The 22,109-nt window shown below is 49.6% G+C and overlaps 1 protein-coding gene across 13 annotated transcripts in view; it reads right to left on the reverse strand.

The window, feature by feature from the left end:
• The window catches only part of GMDS (GDP-mannose 4,6-dehydratase), a 442,717-nt gene that overhangs the window by 377,230 nt on the left and 43,378 nt on the right, over positions 1-22,109 (reverse strand). For 4 of the 13 annotated variants that reach the window (XR_008711295.1, XR_008711294.1, XM_055570461.1 and 1 more), the window contains exons 1-2: positions 4,849-6,223; positions 239-314 (exon numbers count right to left, since the gene is read on the reverse strand). The exons of 2 other annotated variants lie outside the window; for them this stretch is intronic. Coding sequence is in view for 9 of the 11 variants with exons in the window: in XM_055570461.1 (XP_055426436.1) it covers positions 239-314; positions 4,849-5,033 (261 nt within the window). In the remaining 2 variants the exon portion in view is untranslated. Of the gene's footprint in view, positions 1-238; positions 315-4,848; positions 6,230-22,109 lie in introns of those variants that run through there. 7 more of the 13 variants (XM_055570458.1, XM_055570459.1, XM_055570451.1 and 4 more) reach the window with 6 other exon arrangements.

The raw sequence follows: 22,109 nt of genomic DNA on the forward strand, positions 1-22,109 counted from the left end.
GACACAGAGAAAAACACACGCCTCTTCAACACACGACGCTTCACAGTATTGACATTAGCAAGCTTACAGACAAACCCAAAGAGAGCACACACACACACACACACGACTCTTCACGGCACTGACACTCGGAACGTTACAGAACAAACACAAAGAAAAACGCACAGGACTCGAGGGGACAGAAACCAAATCCGTGTCAGGTCACACTCAAGTAACTCCCCTGAGAGGGGGCCTAACTTACAGGAAGAAAACACCTCCTAGGGTCTGGTAAGACTGGAACACAGATGTCCTGGGACAACTGTTCAGGGTGTTTTCCCCTAAAAAGTGAAGAAAGATGAATCAAGATTTCCAATCCACCTCAAATACATACCATCTTGATTTCAAAATAAAATGGTGCTTCCCATGTGACACTGCCTCAGAGGATCGAGACGCGGGAACTTGCAGGTTTGGTGAGCGTCACAGGTCACAGCTGGTCACTCTCCAGCAGACGTGCCCCGGACACCTGCTGACCGTGTGACTGCACCAGAGCCGTCACCTGCCTGCCCTTCCTTCACGGGGGGGACACGGGCTGGGCCGGGCAGCACCCCTCTCGAGCCGTCCCTCCCGCCTGGACACTCGGATATGGTCACTGAGGCCCTTCCTTTTCCAACCGCAACAGACGGCTGCAAGCTCCCTCTCAGTGTCCGTCCTAGCAAACCCGTCCCGTCCACAGAGCGCCAGGGCCCTTCCGAGTCCTCGGATGCCCGAGACAAAGGCAGCCACATACAGCGAGACTCCGCAAGGCTAACTCTGCAGGGGCAGACGGAAGGCCGGTACTGACGGCTGGGGGAGGCAGCACAGACTAAGGGACTCAGCAGATGAGAGAAGGACTGAGCGTGTGTCCCCTCAACACTCTGGGACTTTGACACTTTACAAAACGCAACCAGAATCTCTCCACTGCCTGTTACGTTAAACCAATATCGGGCTTAACATAACAGGCTATGGAGAGATTTTGGTTGCATTTTCCTTATGATTATACAGTGGAAGTGAGAAATAGATTTAAGGGACTAGATCTGATAGATAGAGTGCCTGATGAACTATCGACTGAGGTTCGTGACATTGTACAGGAGACAGGGATCAAGACTATCCTCATGGAAAAGAAATGCAAAAAAGCAAAATGGCTGTCTGGGAAGGCCTTACAAATAGCTGCGAAAAGAAGAGAAACAAAAAGCAAAGGAGAAAAGGAAAGATATAAGCATCTGAATGCAGAGTTCCAAAGAATAGCAAGGAGAGATAAGAAAGCCTTCCTCAGACATCAATGCAAAGATATAGAGGAAAACAACAGAATGGGAAAGACTAGAGATCTCTTCAAGAAAATTAGAGATACCAAGGGAACATTTCATGCAAAGATGGGCTCGATAAAGGACAGAAATGGTATGGACCTAACAGAAGCAGAAGATATTAAGAAGAGGTGGCAAGAATACACAGAAGAACTGTACAAAAAAGATCTTCACGTCCCAGATAATCACGATGGTGTGATCACCGACCTACAGCCAGACATCCTGGAATGTAAAGTCAGGTGGGCCTTAGAAAGCATCACTATGAACAAAGCTAGTGGAGGTGATGGAATTCCAGTTGAGCTATTTCAAATCCTGAAAGATGATGCTGTGAAAATGCTGCACTCAATATGCCAGCAAATATGGAAAACTCCGCAGTGGCCACAGAACTGGAAAAGGTCAGTTTTCATTCTGATCACAAAGAAAGGCAATGCCAAAGAATGCTCAAACTACCACACAATTGCACTCATCTCACACACTAGTAAAGTAACGCTCAAAATTCTCCAAGCCAGGCTTCAGCAATACGTGAACCATGAACTTCCAGATGTTCAAGCTGGTGTTAGAAAAGGCAGAGGAACCAGAGATCAAATTGCCAACATCCGCTGGATCATGAAAAAAGCAAGAGAGTTTCAGAAAAACATCTATTTCTGCTTTATTGACTATGCCAAAGCCTTTCACTGTGTGGATCATAAAAAACTGTGGGAAATTCTGAAAGAGATGGGAATACCAGACCACCTGACCTGCCTCTTAAGAAACCTATATGCAGGTCAGGAAGCAACAGTTAGAACTGGACGTGGAACAACAGACTGGTTCCAAATAGGAAAAGGAGTACGTCAAGGCTGTATATTGTCACCCTGCTTATTGAACTTCTATGCAGAGTACATCATGAGAAATGCTGGGCTGGAAGAAGCACAAGCTGGAATCAAGATTGCCAGGAGAAATCTCAATAACCTCAGATATGCAGATGACACCACCTTTATGGCAGAAAGTGAAGAGGAACTAAAAAGCCTCTTGATGCAAGTCAAAGTGGAGAGTGAAAAAGTTGGCTTAAAGCTCAACATTCAGAAAACGAAGATCATGGCATCTGGTCCCATCATTTTATGGGAAGTAGATGGGGAAACAGTGAAAACGGTGGCAGACTTTATTTTGGGGGGCTCCAAGATCAATGCAGACGGTGATTGCAGCCATGAAATTAAAAGATGCTTACTCCTTGGAAGGAAAGTTATGACCAACCTAGATAGCATATTCAAAAGTAGAGACATTACTTTGCCAACAAAGGTCCGTCTAGTCAAGGTTATGGTTTTTCCAGTGGTCATGTATGGATGTGAGAGTTGGACTGTGAAGAAGGCTGAGCACCGAAGAATTGATGCTTTTGAACTGTGGTGTTGGAGAAGACTCTTGAGAGTCCCTTGGACTGCAAGGAAATCCAACCAGTCCATTCTAAAGGAGATCAGTCTTGGGTGTTCTTTGGAAGGACTGATGCTAAAGCTGAAACTCCAGTACTTTGGCCACCTCATGCGAAGTATTGACTCATTGGAAAAGACTCTGATGCTGGGAGGGATTGGGGGCAGGAGGAGAAGGGGACGACAGAGGATGAGATGGCTGGATGGCATCATCGACTCAATGGACATGAGTTTGGGTGAACTCTGGGAGTTGGTGATGGACAAGGAGGCCTGGCGTGCTGTGATTCATGGGGTTGCAAAGAGTCGAACACAACTGAGTGACTGAACTGAACTGAACTGTTACATATATGTATATATACACACAGACACACACACACACAACATACACACTTTTAGTAAGCCAAAAATTATTTTTTAAAAGCCTTTGTAAATAATATGTACAAATATGTAGTTTGGTAGTCACAATGGATTAGCACCATGTGTTGGGAGTATAAATGAACAAGGAAGCCAGTGAAACATCACTCACCTACATATATAATATAAATGTGTTACAGTCAAAGGAAGCAACCTTGATCTATTTAAGCCTAAAATTAATGTATTTTAAAATAAATTTTAAAATTCAAATGTAAATTTTGCTCCCTATAAAAACAAGTAGTACTGTATTTTTCAATAGATTATTACAATAGTTTTTTTAATTGCAGTTTATAAATTGCAACTTATAAACTAGTTTATAGACAATTCGTTTATAAATTGCAGCTTATGCCACACCCGACATCTGAACTGAGAGAAGGGTAGGTTCCGGACAGTGATCCTTCCCCGGGGGAGAAGCCTGCCCCGGGTGTCGCAGACTCAGCCGCCCTCCAGGCCCATCACGAAGCCTGGAGGCGAGGCTTGGATGACCCTGCTTGATTTGGAAACCACCTCAGACAGAAAGCTCTCAACCAGGGTCTGATGTCCAACTCCAAACAACTAATTTGGAAAGGTATTTTTAAATTAGTTCTGAAAAGACAACTGTTTCCTCAGCCCACACAGACGGCAAACATGCTCGCTAACGGCGCGCTCCTGAATCCGCTGTGATTCTTGCCACACGCACCGCGCCGCGCCGCGCCCGCGCACGCACCGGCAGCGCCCCCGCACGCACCGCGCCGCGCCCGCGCACGCACCGGCAGCAGCCCCGCACGCACCGCGCCGTGCCCCCGCACGCACCTGCAGCGCCCCCGCACGCACCGCGCCGCGCCCCCGCACGCACCGCGCCGCGCCCGCGCACGCACCGGCAGCGCCCCCGCACGCACCGCGCCCCCGCACGCACCGCGCCGCGCCCGCGCACGCACCGGCAGCGCCCCCGCACGCACCGCGCCGCGCCCGCGCACGCACCGGCAGCAGCCCCGCGGGCACCGCGCCGCGCCCCCGCACGCACCGCGCCCCCGCACGCACCGCGCCGCGCTCCAGGACGCCTGCAGGGATAGCAAAGGTTGTCAGAAGCACTCTGCTAGGACTATTTTAGGGTCTGACCTCTAAGTCTACGTGTGCGATTAACTCATCAGCTGAAGCAAGCTATTCACTCAGCGCTGAGCAGCCTGAGAGGCAGCAGGCGTCCACGGAGCACCTCCTGGGGCCCCGGGCCCACGTCTTGGGGACAGGGGTTCCAGTCAGAGGCGAGGACAGGACCCGGCAAGGCCCCAGGGGCTTCCATGTGCTTCTCTGAGAGCTTGGTGTCCATCTGGGGGTAACTGGAGATTCACTTTCAACCTCGTAACAGAGCAGTACCATGAAGCGCTGACCCAGAGGCGGCCGGGGAGACCCCGGGTGCCCCGCCCGTGACCCATGGACAGCTTCTCTGGGACAGAGTGAGCTCTCACACCAGGTGAGGGAAGAAACGGAGGAAAGAGGAAACCAAACCAAAGCACCTTTTAAGCAGAGTTACCATTTCCCGAATTCTCCCGGAAACACAAATAAGGGTTTGATTTCAAAGGACTTCCTGGCTGTGACTCAGGCTTTGAGAGAAAAAAAAAAAAAGCAGAATAAAAAGAAAGCCAAGACCTCAACCAAGCAGGTCACTAATGACAGGAGGCCCTGTCGATGAAGTTGAAAGCAAGGCCTGCCACAAATAAGTGACGATACAGCGAACTCACTCGGGAAAACAGAGGGCTGGCTCTGCCTGCGCGTCCTGCACCACGACACAGTCACCAAGAAAAATAACGTTCTGCCAAGGAGCATCGTAATGACGCAGGAAATTGTCTGTGCCTGATAAGGTCACTGCTCTCAGAGGAAAAACCTCTCGAGACCACATTGGCCCCAGAACCACACCAGGATACATATTCTAGCACCTATTAAAGAAACGCAGCCCATCGTCTGAAACTGGGACGCACAGCTGACAGCGTGGGCGTCTGAGCTCCAGTCCTGGTTCTGCCTGCCGCTACGTGACCTTGAAATCTTGAGTAAGACGCGGGGCACGGCAGCCAGGTTTCGCTCTGGTGAACTGATCAGACAAGTTCAGTGGTTCTCAAATTCTCCTCCCATGGAACACCAGTGCTCCGCAAATTAAGACTGTGGTTTTCTGCAGCTAACATCAAATAATGAACATCTGTGCACACAGTTCTTTCCCATCAAGCTTTTCTTAGGCCTCTGGGGCTGGGAACCATGTGTCTGAATGAGCAAGCAGAAACTGACTACCCAACAGAAGAGAGATTTGTTTTTTGTGCTTCCAGGTTGGAATGTTAAACTTCATACTTCTAAAATAGTTACATTTTTTGCTAGTAAAATTATTCCTGGTGCAACTGACAGAATCAAAGTTACTAGGTTTTTATGTCTCTCTATCTCACACACACACACGCACACACACAAACCCTTCCTGGAGCTCTGTGGCATGGCCAGATTTGAGACCTACTGGGTCAGTTGTGTCTAAAGCAGGGCCCTGGGCTGAGGAGACAGTGTGCACGACCCCCCGCTCCTCCTGCCTCACATGGCTTCCCCAGGGCACGGAGCCCCACCTGGCCCCCGGGTGCTGGGCGCCTGCAGTCTCCCTCCATCCCGCCCCCTCTGCATGCCTGCAGTCACCCTTCTCCACCACCCCACCTGCTCTGTGACCATCTAAGGATAAAGGTTAGGAAGCAACAGCCCGTCAACTGAGAAAAAGCTCTGATTTTTCTGGCCCTCCGCTGGCACGACAGCTGATGTGACGCCCACGGGAGACTGGGGGGGCACCGAGGATGTCTGCTCTGGACGGATAGCGCGCCCTGGAGCCGTGGCTGGTGACTCTGAACGATGGCACGGGTGTGGCTCAGAGGACAGGGAGAAACTGTCCCAGCAGGGAGCAGGCACTAGAGAAACCTCCAAGGCAGGGGCGGAAAGCCATGTCATCTGCCATCTCAGACGAAACTTGAAAAAGCATCTGACATCTGACATCTCAGGGAGAGAGGAATCACCAATGAAGACTCAGACGCCCAACCAGCCACCTGCGGCTGGGTTCTCGTGTCAGGAGAGCTTGAACGCCCTGGACGCCCTGTCCCAACCAGAGTGCCCTGGGGAAGCAGGGCCAGCTGGACGCCACACAGAGTGTGAGCAAAGAGATTTATCACGCGGAGCTGGTCTGACCAGCACCATCTTGGTTGTTCTGCGTACAGTTCATCTTCAGTTCCAGGGTCAGTTTGTTCCCATGTCCTTGAGGCCCATCCTCAGAATTGTGGCAGCTCTTGTCCTGGCTACAGTCTGGGCTTCATGCAGCTGACTTCTCCACCTGGAGGAGATTCAGTATCTATAAGACAGCTCACAGGACGTGGCTCAGGGTATCACCTGTAGCTCTCGAGGAGGAACTAAAGGCCCTTGACTTTGCTTAATGACTAAACTATTATTAGTCTTGTTGGACTGTCTTCCTTTGTTTCTATAGTCTCTCATTTCTCTAATTAAACTTATGCTTTGGCTAAAGTTTTTCCAAGGACAAAAGGCAGGTGGAGGACATGCGGAGGGGCAGGACCACAGAGTCCTGCTCCACTTCAAGCAGAAGAAATAGAGGGAAGCAGAGAGTCCCTCGCTGCTGACAAAGTGTGAGCCCAACATGCAGGGCCAGCAATACGGCGTGGTTTAGGGCCTCGTCCACTCCCAGCGTCAGACAGCTGACACCCTGGGCTTGTACGCTGTTCAGAGAGAGAAGGCTGGGTGGAAAAACCCCTAACTACACTTTAGTTCACAGGCCACAAGCTGAGACTCTACGATGCTCTTTCTCTTCTCTTTGCTGTTTTGGAAACTGAATGAATCGGTTACATTTTTCAAATACTAGCCACAACACATCAACTGCTTCTTTTAAAATAAACTTCCAAAATGGGGCAAAGTCAATGCCAAATAAGGACTCTGCTTCTAAATATAAACTTAATACAACCACTGCAGGCAAGACTGAAATTATTCAAGAAACCTGACTGCTGAATATTTAGAGGAAGAAAGTGTACTTTTAATGGATTTCTGAGTCTTTGTAGTCAACAAGAGAACACAAATAATAATTGATATTTTAAATCCCATCTGGATATATTATATTGACAAAACACCATGAAGAGATTAGGAACCACATTTTGTGAATACTTAGAGTTTCAGTAGTAGACAAGTGCTTGAAAAAGATACTGAGGTTCAAAGAGAATTTGTAGACTTCACTTTAGATCCATCATCAACTTCCTACAGGAAAAGCCAAAGATCATTTCCTTTCTCAATATCGAGGATATCGTCAAGCACGGGCAGCACTACGGTCACCAGACCTAAGTCGGGGACAGGCCAGGAACTGCAAGGTCCTCGGAGAGACAGAAGAGTGGGCTGCCGTCTATGGGGTCGCACAGAGTCAGATACGACTGAAGTGACTTGGCAGCAGCGGCAGGCACGTTTCTATCAAGGTAGTTCTAACTGAAGTCCAGGTGTTTAAAAAAAACAGCTGAAGATTCCTCAGAGGGAACAACAGCTCAGTCTACAACAGGACATGGAACAGTTTGAAGCAACCAGGCAGGCCCCCAGGCTCCCGCCAGAAAAGCGGACCCAGTTTTACATCTGCTGGGAAAACAGAGGCACCAAGAACTCAATGATCACAATTATAGTTCGATGAGGCCGTTGAGAGTAACTTACTTTCCCCTTTACTTTCGTAAAGTAGTTGCCAGGACCTGGGATCTTTAACTCACACCCTCCTCCAGCAGAACAGCATGCCCAGATACAGACCCAGAGTGGGACAGACACACAGAGAGAATGCAGCCAGGTCAAGGACAGCAATTCTCTGCCTGGACAGAACATGCCGTGCCGCGGAGTCGCCGGACGTGGTGGACCCCATGTGCTTGGTGTGACTTTAACAAGGCCTTGTTACTTCCAGCTTGCTTGAAGTCCTTTATCCTTGTCACTGCATAGTCTAAACTAAGTGTTTAAAAAAAAAAAAAAAGCACAGTTACAGTAGAGACTCAGCCATTTGTCTTTTTTGGAAGACTTAAAACTCTAAAGACCAGTACACATCAGACTTACAGAAATTACTACCAGTGGGCTTCCCTGGTGGTGCAGTGGATAAGAATCCGCCTGCCAATGTGGGCAACAGGGGTTCCATCCCTGGTCCGGGAAGACCCCACACGCCGTGGGGCCACTAAACCTGAGCACCACAGCTACTGAAGCCCAAGCACCTGGAGCCCGTGCCTCGCGACAAGAGAAGCCCCCGCCACTAGAAGCCGTGCACCACAACACAAGAGCAGAGCCCACTCGCTGCAGCAGGAGAAATGCCCTCACGTGAGCGAAGACCCAGCACAGGCAAATTAAATAAGTAAATAAATGATCTGAAAAGATCACTACCCGTGAGTATCTACCAACCTGAACGACAGCATCACAAGTGACAAACCCAGGCTGTGAAGGGACTCGGCGCTCACGAGCCCGAGCCCAGGAGCCTGCACTCCTAACCTGAGGAGACAAACCCAGGCTGCGAAGGGGACTCAGGTGCTCATGAGCCCGAGCCCAGGAGCCTGCACTCCTAACCTGAGGAGACAAACCCAGGCTGCGAAGGGACTCAGGCGCTCACGAGCCCGAGCCCAGGAGCCTGCACTCCTAACCTGAGGAGACAAACCCAGGCTGCAAAGGGGACTCGGCGTTCACGAGCCCGCACTCATGAGTCTGCACTCCTAACCTGAGGAGTAAAGTGCGAGATTGTTGCACAGGTTTCCAGGGTCTCATGAGCTTAATAAAATAGAGCAATGAGCCCTCAGCCAGATTCAAATGACAATACGAGAAACAAGACCAACAGGGAACGGAGGAGAAATTCAGCCTGTTCAACATGGAGCCCCTGCGGCTAGCCAGAGCAGCCTGTGTCACACAACCTGCCAGACACAGTTACGAAAACGTGGAAGAAACGGGGAAGGCCAGGAAGGGGAGGGGAGAAAAAGAACATCGGGAGGAGAGAGAGAGAAAGAGAGAAGCAGACGTGCTCAGCTACACCCCTTCCAAAAAAAAAAAAAAATCACAGAAAGGATTACTGCAGAGTAAGGGCCATGATTTAGTACATGCATGCGCGCACACACATATATACACACACACAGCTTAAAATTAATAAGTAACCAAAATTAAGTCAAATCGTAATGAAAGTGCCAGAAACCACAAAATACACACCCAGGAGTCTTGAAACAAAAGCTGGGAAGACAGGATTGAATACGGATTAGATGAAGGCAGCAGGAAGAAGCCTCTTATGCTCAGTCTGGGACAGAACCGAAGGTGACCGTCACCAACCCCTCACGACCAGTCTTTGCCAACAGCACCAGTCAGGGCTTTTTGCTGGGAAACAAGGCTCCACAGGCCTCCGTGCTTCTGCACATCTTAAAGCAGGAGGACCGACTGTCCTGCATCCTGAACTGCCTTTTCAAGGAGGTCTGGACAGTGACTGCTTTGAAGATAAACCTATTTCCCTCCACAAAAAGCCTGCTTACCACCCATCACAAAAGACTCAGGTTCCCTAAGCTCGGGGTTCCCTTCCCGCACGCACGGACCTCTCCCTCTGTGTCCATATTGCCCCATGAAAGCAGGGGGTCCGGAAGGGCAGCAGGGACACGGGACACCCTGGCCGCCGCTACTGCCGCAGGTCGTGAGGCCTCCTGTCTCTGACCCGAGACTCTGAAATCTTCCACCAGCTCCCAGGAAACCCACCAACTTGTCAGCTTGTAAGGAGCTAAAATCTCAGACCCCTCCCAGTTCTTGCAGCAATAAGCATTTCATGAACATGACCCGAGTATCCCATCGCCCTGTAGGAGAGCACCCCCGTTAGCTTCATTTCACAGATACAGTCACTGAACAGTTACCAAGCGCCAGGTACGTGTCAGGCCCTGTTCTAGACGCTCAGAACAGAGCTGTGAAAATACCGAGCAAGTCCTTAACTCCACAGAACTCAGTCACTAGTGGTGACCCTGGCCTGCCTCGACTGAGCAGTGCCGTAAATGGAGGAGAGAGGCTGCCTGGGTGGCAGGGCCCCCGAGCCCGCACACTCCTGCCCGCTGTACTGCTGACCCCGCGCTGTGGTGGAAGGGGGCCCAGCCTCCGGGCTTCCTCGGCAGTGTGCTCAGAATCGCCTGGCCCGACACCCCACTGAACAGACAGGACTCCCGCGAGAAAGCCCTGACTGTGGGTCTGTGTTGGGGGCCAGCGTGAGGCACTCCGCCCGTGGCAAAGGTCATGAGGAAGGAGGCTCGACATATGCAAAGGCGGGATCGAGCCTCAGGAGTCCCCCTGGCAATCCTCGAGCATCTACCCCCATAACCAGAGCCTGCCTACTTTACTACTTTGTGCTCTCACCTACACCTCTGACTTTATGGGGGCTGTCCCCCACCACCTCTTTCAGAGAAGGAGTTAACTTAGAGCTCCAGTTAATAATAATTCCTGGGCATGACAGGAGTGTTTCAACCTACAAACTCCTCTGAAGGTTCTCTGGCCTGCCTGACAGGCTTGTCCGGCCACATGTGATTGCTCACAGCCTCCCAACCGTGAGAGGCACGAGATGCTTTAAACCTTCTAAAAACAGGTTCTTTAGAGAAGTTAGAAAATTATTAGTATAAGTATAGTGGGGCTGATTAGAAATTGTATTGGTGAAGGGTTTTTCATTTGTTGAGCCAATGTCTACTGCTAAGTCTCCACATCCCCTGCCCTTATACACATTAATGAATATATAGAAGAAATAAGTATTAACTTTGATATAAATCACGTTAGACCCTAGGCTAAGTAAACTCTTTCCTTAATTAAAACCCACTACACCCTCACCCTATAGGAATGTAACTTTATTTGGGTGGCGTCTGTTTTAAGAATAATCGCCCCTGGAGAAATAAGTGTTGACTGACCGCTGTCACAAGGAGAGGGTCATAAATTGTCAGCAGGCCCCCCTGGCCAGAAGATGATGTAACACCCCTAAGACCTCTGTATACATTTGTATGAAGCACCTGACTTTAATAAAAGTCAGGACTGCTGTCCCCGCATGACTTTTGTATAACATCTCAGTGTATAAAAGTAGACCATGGAAAATGAAGAATTGGGATCAGTTCCTCGAAATACTGGTCTCCCCATGTCTCTCTCTCTCTCAAACTCTGGCTGAGTCTCCATCTGGAGCGCGGAGCCCGCCAAGCTTACTAACTTTGCCTGGGCTTCTAAGATCCAACCAGGGAGGCCTCAGTGTCTCCTCTCCTTCGGGAGAACGGAAGGACGCCTGCGGCCTACGTAAGTGGTGCAAGCTTCTTGTCTTGAAGTTTTATTGGTCTCCCGCGTAAACCAAGCTACTCAGCCTCTTTTCTCCACTGAGTTTTCCTGCTGAGCTATCCTCATTCTATTACTCTTTATATCTCTAATTAATATCTAATTGAAGCTATTGTATCCTGATCCTCGCCGACGCCGTCCCCGCTTCGAACTCCCTGGATCAGCCGGGGCTGGACCCCGGCAGGTGTGGGCGGCAAGACGGGTGCAGTAGGACGAAAGAAGCGAGAGCGTCCGGGACACCAGGGTCACCTCTGAAGCGTCCGGGACACCAGGGTCGTCTCTGAAGCGTCCGGGACACCAGGGTCGTCTCTGAAGCGTCCGGGACACCAGGATTGTCTCTGAAGGACTCTGAGTAACACAGCCCCCGAGAAGACAAGTGGGCATCGCTGATGATTGCTGCTGTGAACTGAGACATAGGGCGTGTGTCCATCACGACACTGCTGAAAACTCCACCTTATCCACGTGTTGAAGTCCCAGCCGTCCACAAGACGAGGGGACAAGGGAGCCCTGGGCATGGGAAAGCCCGGCGGCCTCGAGCTCAGACTTCTCGCCTCAGGAACTGGGAGACAGGCAGCGAAGGGCAAGACCACAGCAGACAGGGCGGAGGAACAACTCAAGAGGCAGACAGACGCAAGATGTTGTCTCAGACTGTGGACTTGAAACAGATACCTTCCCACCAAAGAACAGACAGTGTACACAACAAAAAACAAAGCTCCCAAGCCCCATGTGAGGCAGGAATACATTAAAAACAAAAAAAAAAAAAAAAAAAAGAAGGCAGAATTATATCCAAACTCACTTGCGATGCTGCTGCTGCTAAGTCACTTCAGTCGTGTCCGACTCTGTGCGACCCCATAGACGGCAGCCTACCAGGCTCCTCCATCCATGGGATTTTCCAGGCAAGAGTACTGGAGTGGGATGCCATTGCCTTCTCCGTTGCGATGCTGGTCATTATAAATTAATTTAACCCCCTCTATTAAAGATAAAGTCTCTCAGATTAAGGGGAAAAAATAAGATACCACCTCTCAAAATAACCTGATCTGGTATATATCCAGCAGATAAAAACAAAAGAGAGGGAGCAGCAATGTTAATACAAGACAAAGCAGGCCTCAGGCAGAAGAATTAAGTAGAACAACGATTACAAGGTAACAGTCGTGAATCTCTATGCATTAAATATCACTGAACTGATAGACTAAGAAGACCAGAAAGAATAAGAGGCAAAAGCTCTGACTAGCTTGGAAAACAGTCCCACAAAACCTAAAAGCACTGAGAGAGCAGCCTGCTCGTCCGACGTTCTCTGCAGGAAAAACCAGCACGGAGCACGGAGGATGCAAGCATACGCTGGATACTGGTGACGGGTCTGCATCAGACTGTCGTCACATACGTCTTCCTTTTAAGCATTGATGAAACATTTAGAAAAATTGATGATATATCAGAACACAAAAGTTCCTAACAAATATAAACAGCACAAAGCCACTGTCTCAATTCCCAAAGCAATAAAATTCATAACCAATCTTAAATTTAAAATGTTAGAACTTTTTAAATACTACACTAAGTAATACATAGACAAAAAGAAAGCCAAATTTGCAATTATTGGTTTTTGAAAGAACTACTACTTATGAATACTTAGGAAATAAAAGCAGATACACTCCAAAAAAATTGTATTACTTTGTCAACAAAGGTCCTTCTAGTCAAGGCTATGGTTTTTCCAGTGGTCATGTATGGATGTGAGAGTTGGACTATAAAGAAAGCTGAGCACTGAAGAATTGATGCTTTTGAACTGTGGCGTTGGAGAAGACTCTTGAGAGTCCCTTGGACAGCAAGGAGGTCCAACCAGTCCATCCTAAAGGAACTCAGTCCTGAATATTCATTGGAAGGACTGATGCTGAAGCTGACTTTGGCCACCTGATGCGAAGGACCAACCCATTGGAAAAGACCCTGATCCTGGGAAAGATTGAAGGTGGGAGGAGCAGGGGATGACAGAGGATGAAATGGCTGGATGGTATCACCAACTCGATGGACATGAGACTGAGCAAGCTCCGGGAGTTGGTGATGGACAGGGAGGCCTGGCGGGCTGCAGTCCACGGGGTTGGAAAGAGTCGGACACGACTGAGCGACTGAACTGAACTGAACAGCCTCTTATTATCATACAAGCTAATAAAAATCTTACTGTCCACTTGCTGGTACCTATAGTTTCTTCCCCAAAACGGGGAGTGGCGTGGAAACTTTCATTCACACTGAGAAATGAAACAAGTTAGACCACGAGTCCACAACTGAAGACGACAGGCTTCTGAACGAACGTTTCAGAACCTGTACCGGAGGCAGGATTGATAGAGCCGACCCCAGATGCTGCCGGGCTGGGGCAGGGTGTGGAGGGAAAGAAGGCAGGATGCAGGCAGGCCCAAGATTGGAAAGGTCCAGGCAGAGGCCAAGGACACAGCAGAGGGTCTGGCGTGGATGCCCTGCTCTCAGTGCAAGGACTCCGGGCCCAACCGAGCGGTGCAAGCAGAAGCCACACAGACAGGCAGGGCACCCAGGAAGGTCGACCTGGCCTCAGTCAGTGCGAAGAATGAGACCACGTGAAGGCAGGTGAGGCTGCCAGCACTTCTCATGACCAAGAACAAAGGGGAGCTTCCAGGTGTGGGGCCATCCAGTAGCAGTTTCCATCCGGGATACACCCTGCTTCTGAGATTGTAAAACAGACACTCCCATAACCACTGAGTATTCTGACGCCTCATTCGCTCAGCGTTGGGAACCGCAGGTGCGCCTAAGCTCCTGGCGTGTCAAGAGCTGGGTGACCCCCCACCCCCCACCCTAAGGACCACACGGGGCAGGCAGGCATCACCAGGGCCCCCAGGAGCAACCTGAGCTCCACGCAGCCAAAGGCCGTGCCACCAGCAAGGACGCAGGTCGGATGTCAGCACCCCCTGACTATTACAGAGACCGTGAGGCTGAGTGTCCGGTTCTAAACCAACTACAGGTTCCTGGCAAACAGAGATGGGTCACGGACCTTGGACACCCTCCCTCGTTCAGTAAATACTCGCTGAGCATCTTCTGTGGGGTGGAAGGTTCCGTGCTTTGATGCTGGAGGCTCAGAGTTCTCGACTCTCCCACAGTGTGAACAGACTCGCCACCCACTTTGAAAAGTTTGGGGGATTAGGTGAGTAAGCGCTCGCAAGTGTACTTTTAAAAAAGGACAAAGCATTTTCTCCCACTCCTTCCTGTTATGGTATTTTCAGATCTTACACAGAAAAATGAAGAAATCCATGTTCAAACTCACCAATTTCACTTCTTTTAAAACCATGCCTGCAGAATCTCTCACACTTTTCTGGATAAAGGAAATTCTTCTGTTTTACAGGTACAATTGTCCTAACTGTTTTTTCATTTCATTTTCATCTCAAATGCTGTTCAGATGGTAGCAGAACGAGATGATGGGTGAGGACAGCATGGAAAGGTGCCCGCCCTTGGAAGGCTCCACAGCAGACTCAGAAGACCCAGACCCAGGAAGCAGAGAAGCCCGGGAGGCAGCCCCACCGTCCTCCTGCGGAGCGGGCCGGGCCTCCCCAGGCCGGTCACAGTCGGGGGGCTGGCGACTGAACCCCCGAACAATAGGACTGTTTCATCCCCCACCTCAGGAACCTCAGGGTTGGCCAGATTTGGGAACCTAATAAATCTTCACATTTTTGCTTCTTGAAAAGGATATTTCAGTTAATTAACATGAGTCAACTTAAAAAGCACTAATTCAAAAAGGGAACAGCACTTCTTCAGCAGTGTAATAATGGCAACTCTTTTTAGAGATTTAAAAAAAATACCTTTTAAACACTAAATTTTATTAGGAGTGAATGAGGTGGTTAGATGGCTTCACCAACTCGATGGACACGAGTTTGAGCAAGCTCTGGGAGTTGGTGATGGACACGGAGGCCTGGCATGCTGCAGTCCATGGAGTTGCAAAGAGTCAGACATGACTGAGCAACTGAACTGAACTGAACTGAACTTCTTCTCTGAGTAAAAACAAAAAAGTTAAAATGAATTTCATAACAAAAGAAATGGCTCAACTGAATGTGTGCAAGCTAGGGATCCAAACGGGCACAGTCTGTATTATCTGTCACTTGATCAAATAGAAATGGGCAGTAAACTGGATATACATATATACATACAAGCACAGATGGTATCGCGCCGAAGGGCCAGTAAAGGACGGTAAGTTTAAGGCGACTAAAACATCACCAGCCCTTAAAAAGACTCAGCCAATTTAAGGAGTTTGAGAATAAAAAAAATTGTGTTTCCTGGGCTGGACAGAACTAAATCAAAGTATCGTAGAACTCAAAGAACTTGACACCTTGGCCTGGCAGAACATCTGTCCGCTCCATGGCCCCGCAGACCCTCCCAAGGGAATCAGCAGAGGTAGAAGCGGAGGGCGGCCCAGCACCCTCGGGCCCACGAGGTTCTGGGCCAGCAGGTGTAACCCTCCCAGCACACGCCCACCCAGACACTCAAACCTCAAGGAGTGAATCTGCTGCGTTTCAACACACACAAGGGCAGGCACACGCCCTTCAAACTGCCACAGATGAAACATCCACTGAGTCACTGTTAATCATAACAGTACGGGTTAGTTTATATCCAACACTTACATGGCCCCTGAAGCGTGTTGTAACCCTGTATACCTATTCACTCCGAGTCCACGTACACAGCATGGACCATGCCCACCTGATAAGGGGGCACTGCTTCTACACCGACCTTACAGACCAGGAAACAGAGGCAGTTTCTGAACACACATATGCTGATGTCCCCCACAAACAAGGACGCTCTGATGCCAAAGCACGTCACTGGAAACACATTCCAAGTAGACAAGATAATCTCCACGGCGCACAGAAACAGGGCTGCCGTGAGCAGAGCACAGAAATTTGAAATCCCTCAGCATCCTTTCATCGAGTAGCTACTCTGTGCCAGAGACAACTCTGTTCTCTTTGTGGAGCGTAACAATGAATAGAAGTGCCATTTAGTCCAAGAGGAGAAATAAACGCAAAACACCGCAGGACACACAGAAAAGCGTCAAGACGATAAAACACGGCAGAAACATTACAGAACGATTCCAAGTTAAGTCTAAGATAACGCCTTTCTTTAAAAAAAGGCAATTGGTATTCACAATAAAAAATTCTAAAGTAGCTTTAAAACTTGATTGAAGAAGTTGCAGTATCAATCCACAGGTGTTTGAAAGGGTTATGCCAAAAAAAAAAAAAATCATTTTAAGTTTCTCTATTTTGAAATTTGGATTGACTGCCGAAGTCAATAAGATCAATAGAATTCTCACTTAAAAACAGAAATGAAATTTCAGATGCTACACCAATCGGATCATACTAGAGACGAAAAAGATACAAAATGGGAACAGGCAATTTCTTGACAAGGGCCAGCTACAAAGTACAGGTCCTCCACAGGTAGACTAAGTAATTCTCAGTCTGTGGTCTGAGCAGCACCACCTGGGCGTGTGCGGACCACTCAGGGATACAGGACTGAACCAACGGCAGCCTGAGAACATGTGAAGATGCCCACCGGCATTGGCAGAGACGCCAGAGGCTGGGCAACGTCACAGCATATTTCAAAACAGCAAAGGCCCTCTCTCAGGGAAAGAAAAGAATAGGAGCGTCAGGGTCTCACCTCACTGAGCCCAGACCAAATCAAAGACCCCTGGAGCTTTCTGGGAAGACCCGAAGGCTACAGGAGAGGCGTGCTCCAGAGCCACTCTGTTTTCTCAGTCCTCTGGGCGAAGGGCAGCTCTGGTGTGATAGTCAAAAGTGTGATCGGAGTCTTGACCTTTTTTGTCACTGAACTTACCAAAGGGGAAAAAAAGAGGGGGGGTGGGGGGGGGGGGACGGGTATTACCAAACACACAAATGGTTTGCAAAATAGAGTTCAGGAGCTAAAAGCTAATATAAAGGTTGCATTTTTCCTTTCCTCTTTTCTCATTGTCTTGAGAACAGGACACTGTGTCAGATCCAGCTGGAGGGCGGCCCACAGCTCCGCCCCGCCCCGTGAGGAGCTGTTCTTTGTGAGACGAGTTGAGACAGAATCACAGGCCAATTAAGCACACACGGAGCAGGACGCCACTCAGGAATCAATAACAGCTAATGTGGACAAGTCCTCCCAGTCATCCCAAAGAATTTTTCTGAGAGTTTCCAAAATATTTGAGCAACAAAAAGATTTCTTTCTCTGCTGTTTTGAAGGCATGAAACCAGCTGGACACTGCCAGATGCCTCCTGCACAAGGCATTTCCTCTCTGGGTCCTCTGTAACAATAGCACAGAAGTCAGAACTGTGAAGTTCCACTTTTAAAAGGATTTACAAAGAGGCTCACAGGAACAAGGAAGGTAACACTTCTCACATCTCAATCCCCACCCACCCCCTCTTCAAACTACTTCTTTCTGTCAATAACCGGCATCTCTATTTACCCAATCAAGACACACACTCAGAAGTCACCCCTGCTGCCCTTCCCACTCCCCAAATCCAATCTGTCAGCAAGTCCTACCAGTTCAACTTCAAAACATCCCACAGACCAGCCTACTCTCTCCATTGTCCCACAACACTCCCATCTACACCACCACCACCTCCAGGCTGGACCACCCCACATCACCTCCTGCCTGGACCGTTCCACCATCACCTCTTGCCTGGACTACCCCACCACCACCTCCACGCTGGACCACCCCACCACCACCTCTGGGCTGGACCACTCCACCAGCCTCCTAACTCGTTCAGTTCAGTTCAGTCACTCAGTCATGTCTGACTCTTGGCGACCCCATGAACTGCAGCACGCCAGGCCTCCCTGTCCATCACCAACTCCTGGAGTTTACCCAAACCCATGTCCATTGAGTGGGTGATGCCATCCAGCCATCTCATCCTCTGTCATCCCCTTCTCCTCCTGCCTTCAGTCTTTCCCAGCATCAGGGTGTTTTCCAATGAGTCAGCTCTTTGCATCAGGTGGCCAAAGTATTGGAGTTTCAGCCTTAGCATCAGTCCTTCCAATGAACACCCAGGATGATCTCCTCTACGACGGTCTCCTAACTCAAACCTCCCTGCTTTCTTGAATCCTAATATCCACGCTGCCAAAGTGATTTTCTTCAACTCTGAAGACTTCAAAGAAGTCACTGGATAAAATCAGCACTCTGTTCAAAAACGCAGCCTTGCTGTCAGAGTCAGGAAGCCCTGCCCACCAGGCAGCTGCCTCCCGCCACCCTCTCCTTCCCACCGTGCCCCCAGCCTCTCTCTGCTCCTAGGACATTCAAACTCGGCTTGTTGTCACCTTGAGGCCTGTCAAGATGAGCCCCAGCATCTTCAGATTTCAGCACAAACCTCACCTTCAGAGCGGCCTTCCCTGACCGGAACCTACACCCCATCTTCACCTGCTGGCCCGGAGCACAGGGCTTCTCAAACTACCTCTGATGAAAGGAGCACCCCCCTTTTTTTTCATTTTCAATCTATCACAGAACTGATCTAAAATACAGTAAAATTATTTTCTTTAAAGATAGAGTCAACAAAGACACAGAGAACATGTGCTTGAGATTTTAGTTAACAGCGGTGATGGTCTAAACCCTGCTCCATCACAGCCCTGAGCCTCAGCCCCACACTCCTCCCGCTGAGCCGGCAGCCCGGGCCTGGGCACTGCCTGCGCTGCCACCAGGGTGACTGCCAGCCACTGCTGCCAGATGCTGTGCTGGGCTCTGGAGCGCAGCGACGGACGGGCGCAGGGCCCTGCCCTCTCAGGGCCGTGTGCTCCAGGGAGGCCCGAGAGGCTGGGTCCTCGTCCAGAGCACAAGGCGGAACCAGGATCTGAACTCTGGGGTGACTCCGCGGCGTTTCCCGGGTGCCGAGCAACGCTCATCACTTCTCCTCAGTGCTGTGGGAAAGGACACATCCTAGCAGGGGAGGAAATGTTCCAGAACAGCCTGAAGATTTCAAGTGGGTCAAGAGTAACGGTAACCTCCTGCAGAACATGCTGCCTGCCGGCACGGCGGACCAACAAATCTGGACCAGGGTCCACACAAGGCACCGTCTGCTCCTGAAAATACCGCCCTCGCGTGACCACATGCTCCTTATATTACACAGCAGTCAAAGATTTTGATCAAAGTCACCACTTCTAAATGTGTGTCCGTTTGGATATCAACTTGGAGGATCCAACCATGTGGAAGAACTCAACTACATCCTTAACCAGAGTCTGGAGCTGTCAGCAACGGTCCGTAACAGCCATTCCACTCCTCGGCTAAACTGCCAACACTCGCCCTGTCTGCCCTGCAAGCATCAGTCTACCGGACATGCGAGTTCCTTCACCCACTCCCCAGGTCAGTAATAGAGACACTCAGAATTTCTCCCAAGACAGAATCAATGTCTCAGCAGAAAACCCCAGCTGCCACCCTCAGGCCATATTAAAGAAATGGGGTCAAGATGATGCTAATACATATTAAACACAGAACTCAGCTTCCTAAGATCTCATCAGCTTGCGATAAAACATGAAGCCCCACTCAGGTGCGGGCACCTTGGCCCACATGCTCCACCAGCAGGCCTGAACCTGCATCCTGAGGGCGGGCGCTTCACAGGTGCTCTTTCTCTCCACGCCCATCCATCACGCCCTCTCCCTCAAGCTCCCCACACCATCACCATTCCATTTCACAGATGAGAAAACAGTGAACTAGGGATGTTTAGTAAATGCCTGTCAAAGAATGAATCAAGGAACACACATTTGCTAAAATTTTATTCCGTTAAATACAGCATTTCTTTCTTGGCAATGATTCTCAAATTTGGCTAGGCTTCAGGTCACCAAGCTGCCATGATCGAAGCCACCAGCTGGTTCTCATACAGCCAAACTGGCCCTGGAAATAAGTGACCTTCACCACGTGAAAACCAAGGATGCATGTGGACAAAAACAGGCAAGGAAAGCAGGAACATGCCAGCTGCTCATTTTCAAGACTTGCTGGGCCTGCCGTGATGTTTTACTGTACAATGTTACTAAAGTATTAATTGTGCGGCAGTTCAAAAATCATGTGTTTATGTTACTGCAGTGGAGGCCTGGGCCTATCTGTTAAAAATAGCAAAGGCACCAATCAATGAAACCTGGCACAAGTCTACCTACTTGGCTTAGCTGATTCCTAAAAGGCGGCCAAGGGCACTGCTTAAAGATTTCCACTGAAGCATCAGAACGTGTGCGACAACCGGGATGACGGGCAACAAGCCCCTGCGGTCACTGCGCAGGAGTGGTGTGCCAGCCGGCTCTCCTGCAACAAGGTGCCCCGCTGGGAGGACTTCAGTGCCGTGCGGGGCGTCCCCTGCAGGTACCTTCGAGCATTTGCTCCAATACACACTGAATACCATTGTTTAGCTGTGTTTACTAATTTCAAGAAATAAAAAATCTATTCTATCAAGCAAGGACTGAAAACCACATAATCACCTACACAGATTCACTTATCAAGATCTGAGTAATCAAGGCGAAGGGCTGAAATTACTGGTGGATACACACTAACACCCTCCAGCTGCTGCAGTTCTGACCCAAATGGGCACCAAGGAGAAGTCTCTACTTGAGTATTTGCCACATTTCAGAAACAAACGCATACAAGGATATATATTTATACATAATGTCACATACGTGATAAATTTGATACTTTCAACTGAAGTGAAGTCTACTGTCAAATGTTACTCTATATTTAAAGCACAATAAATGCTTTAAAAGCTTTGCCAAATCATTAAAGTACCAGCAACAATCCCTTCTCTTTGGGCAACCACTCTTTAGATATCAGGTCTGCTCTCTGATTTTGCAATGGCATCATTTAGGACCTGACACAGTCTTCGTTCAAAGTCAAGTTCATAAAATAAACAGACGAAAGGACCAGGTTCCCCGGTCCTTCCTGTGCTGGGGCAGAGAGGACGTGCCCCTCTCCGGTCAGCTGACTCAGGCCAAGTAGGGCCCTTCCCCACCTTCAGATTCTGCTTCAGCTCTGCTCTGTCAGTCTGGGCAGAAGTCAGTGACCAGCAGGATCCACACCACGCTTGGGAAAGACATCCCATTCCTTTGCTCCTCACCAACAATGGCACCCCACTCCAGTACTCTTGCCTGGAAAATCCCAGGGACAGAGGAGCCTGGTGGGCTGCAGTCCATGGGGTCACTAAGGGTCAGACACGACTAAGCGACTTCACTTTCACTTTTCACTTTCATGCACTGGAGAAGGAAATGGCAACCCACTCCAGTGTTCTTGCCTGGAGAATCCCAGGGATGGTGGAGCCTGGTGGGCTGCCGTCCATGGGGTCACACAGAGTCGGACACGACTGAAGTGACTTAGCAGCAGCTTAGCAGCAGCAACAAGAATTCTCGGCTCTGATTTACCTGTGGCCCCATTAGTCACAGTCACAAGCTTGACTCTTATCCCAGGAGACCTAAGCTCCTCCTTGGAAAGGGACCAAGCTCTGAGACAAAATACGGAATGGGAGCACCAGACTGCCTCGAGGGGTCCCTCGGGGAAAGCATCACCTTGTGGAGACGCCCTGCTCCCCATTTCACCCGCCGGCCAGCCTGCGAGGAGGACCCACACTACTCTCGCTTTTCAAAAGAGAACACCGAGGTTTAAAATGAAACGAAGAAGCTTTGCCTAAGATGACACCCCAGGTAAAACAGTGAAGAATAATAGCCTGGC

Source organism: Bubalus kerabau, chromosome 3, assembly GCF_029407905.1.
Source record: "Bubalus kerabau isolate K-KA32 ecotype Philippines breed swamp buffalo chromosome 3, PCC_UOA_SB_1v2, whole genome shotgun sequence".
In the NCBI taxonomy this organism is placed as follows: Eukaryota; Metazoa; Chordata; class Mammalia; order Artiodactyla; family Bovidae; genus Bubalus; species Bubalus kerabau.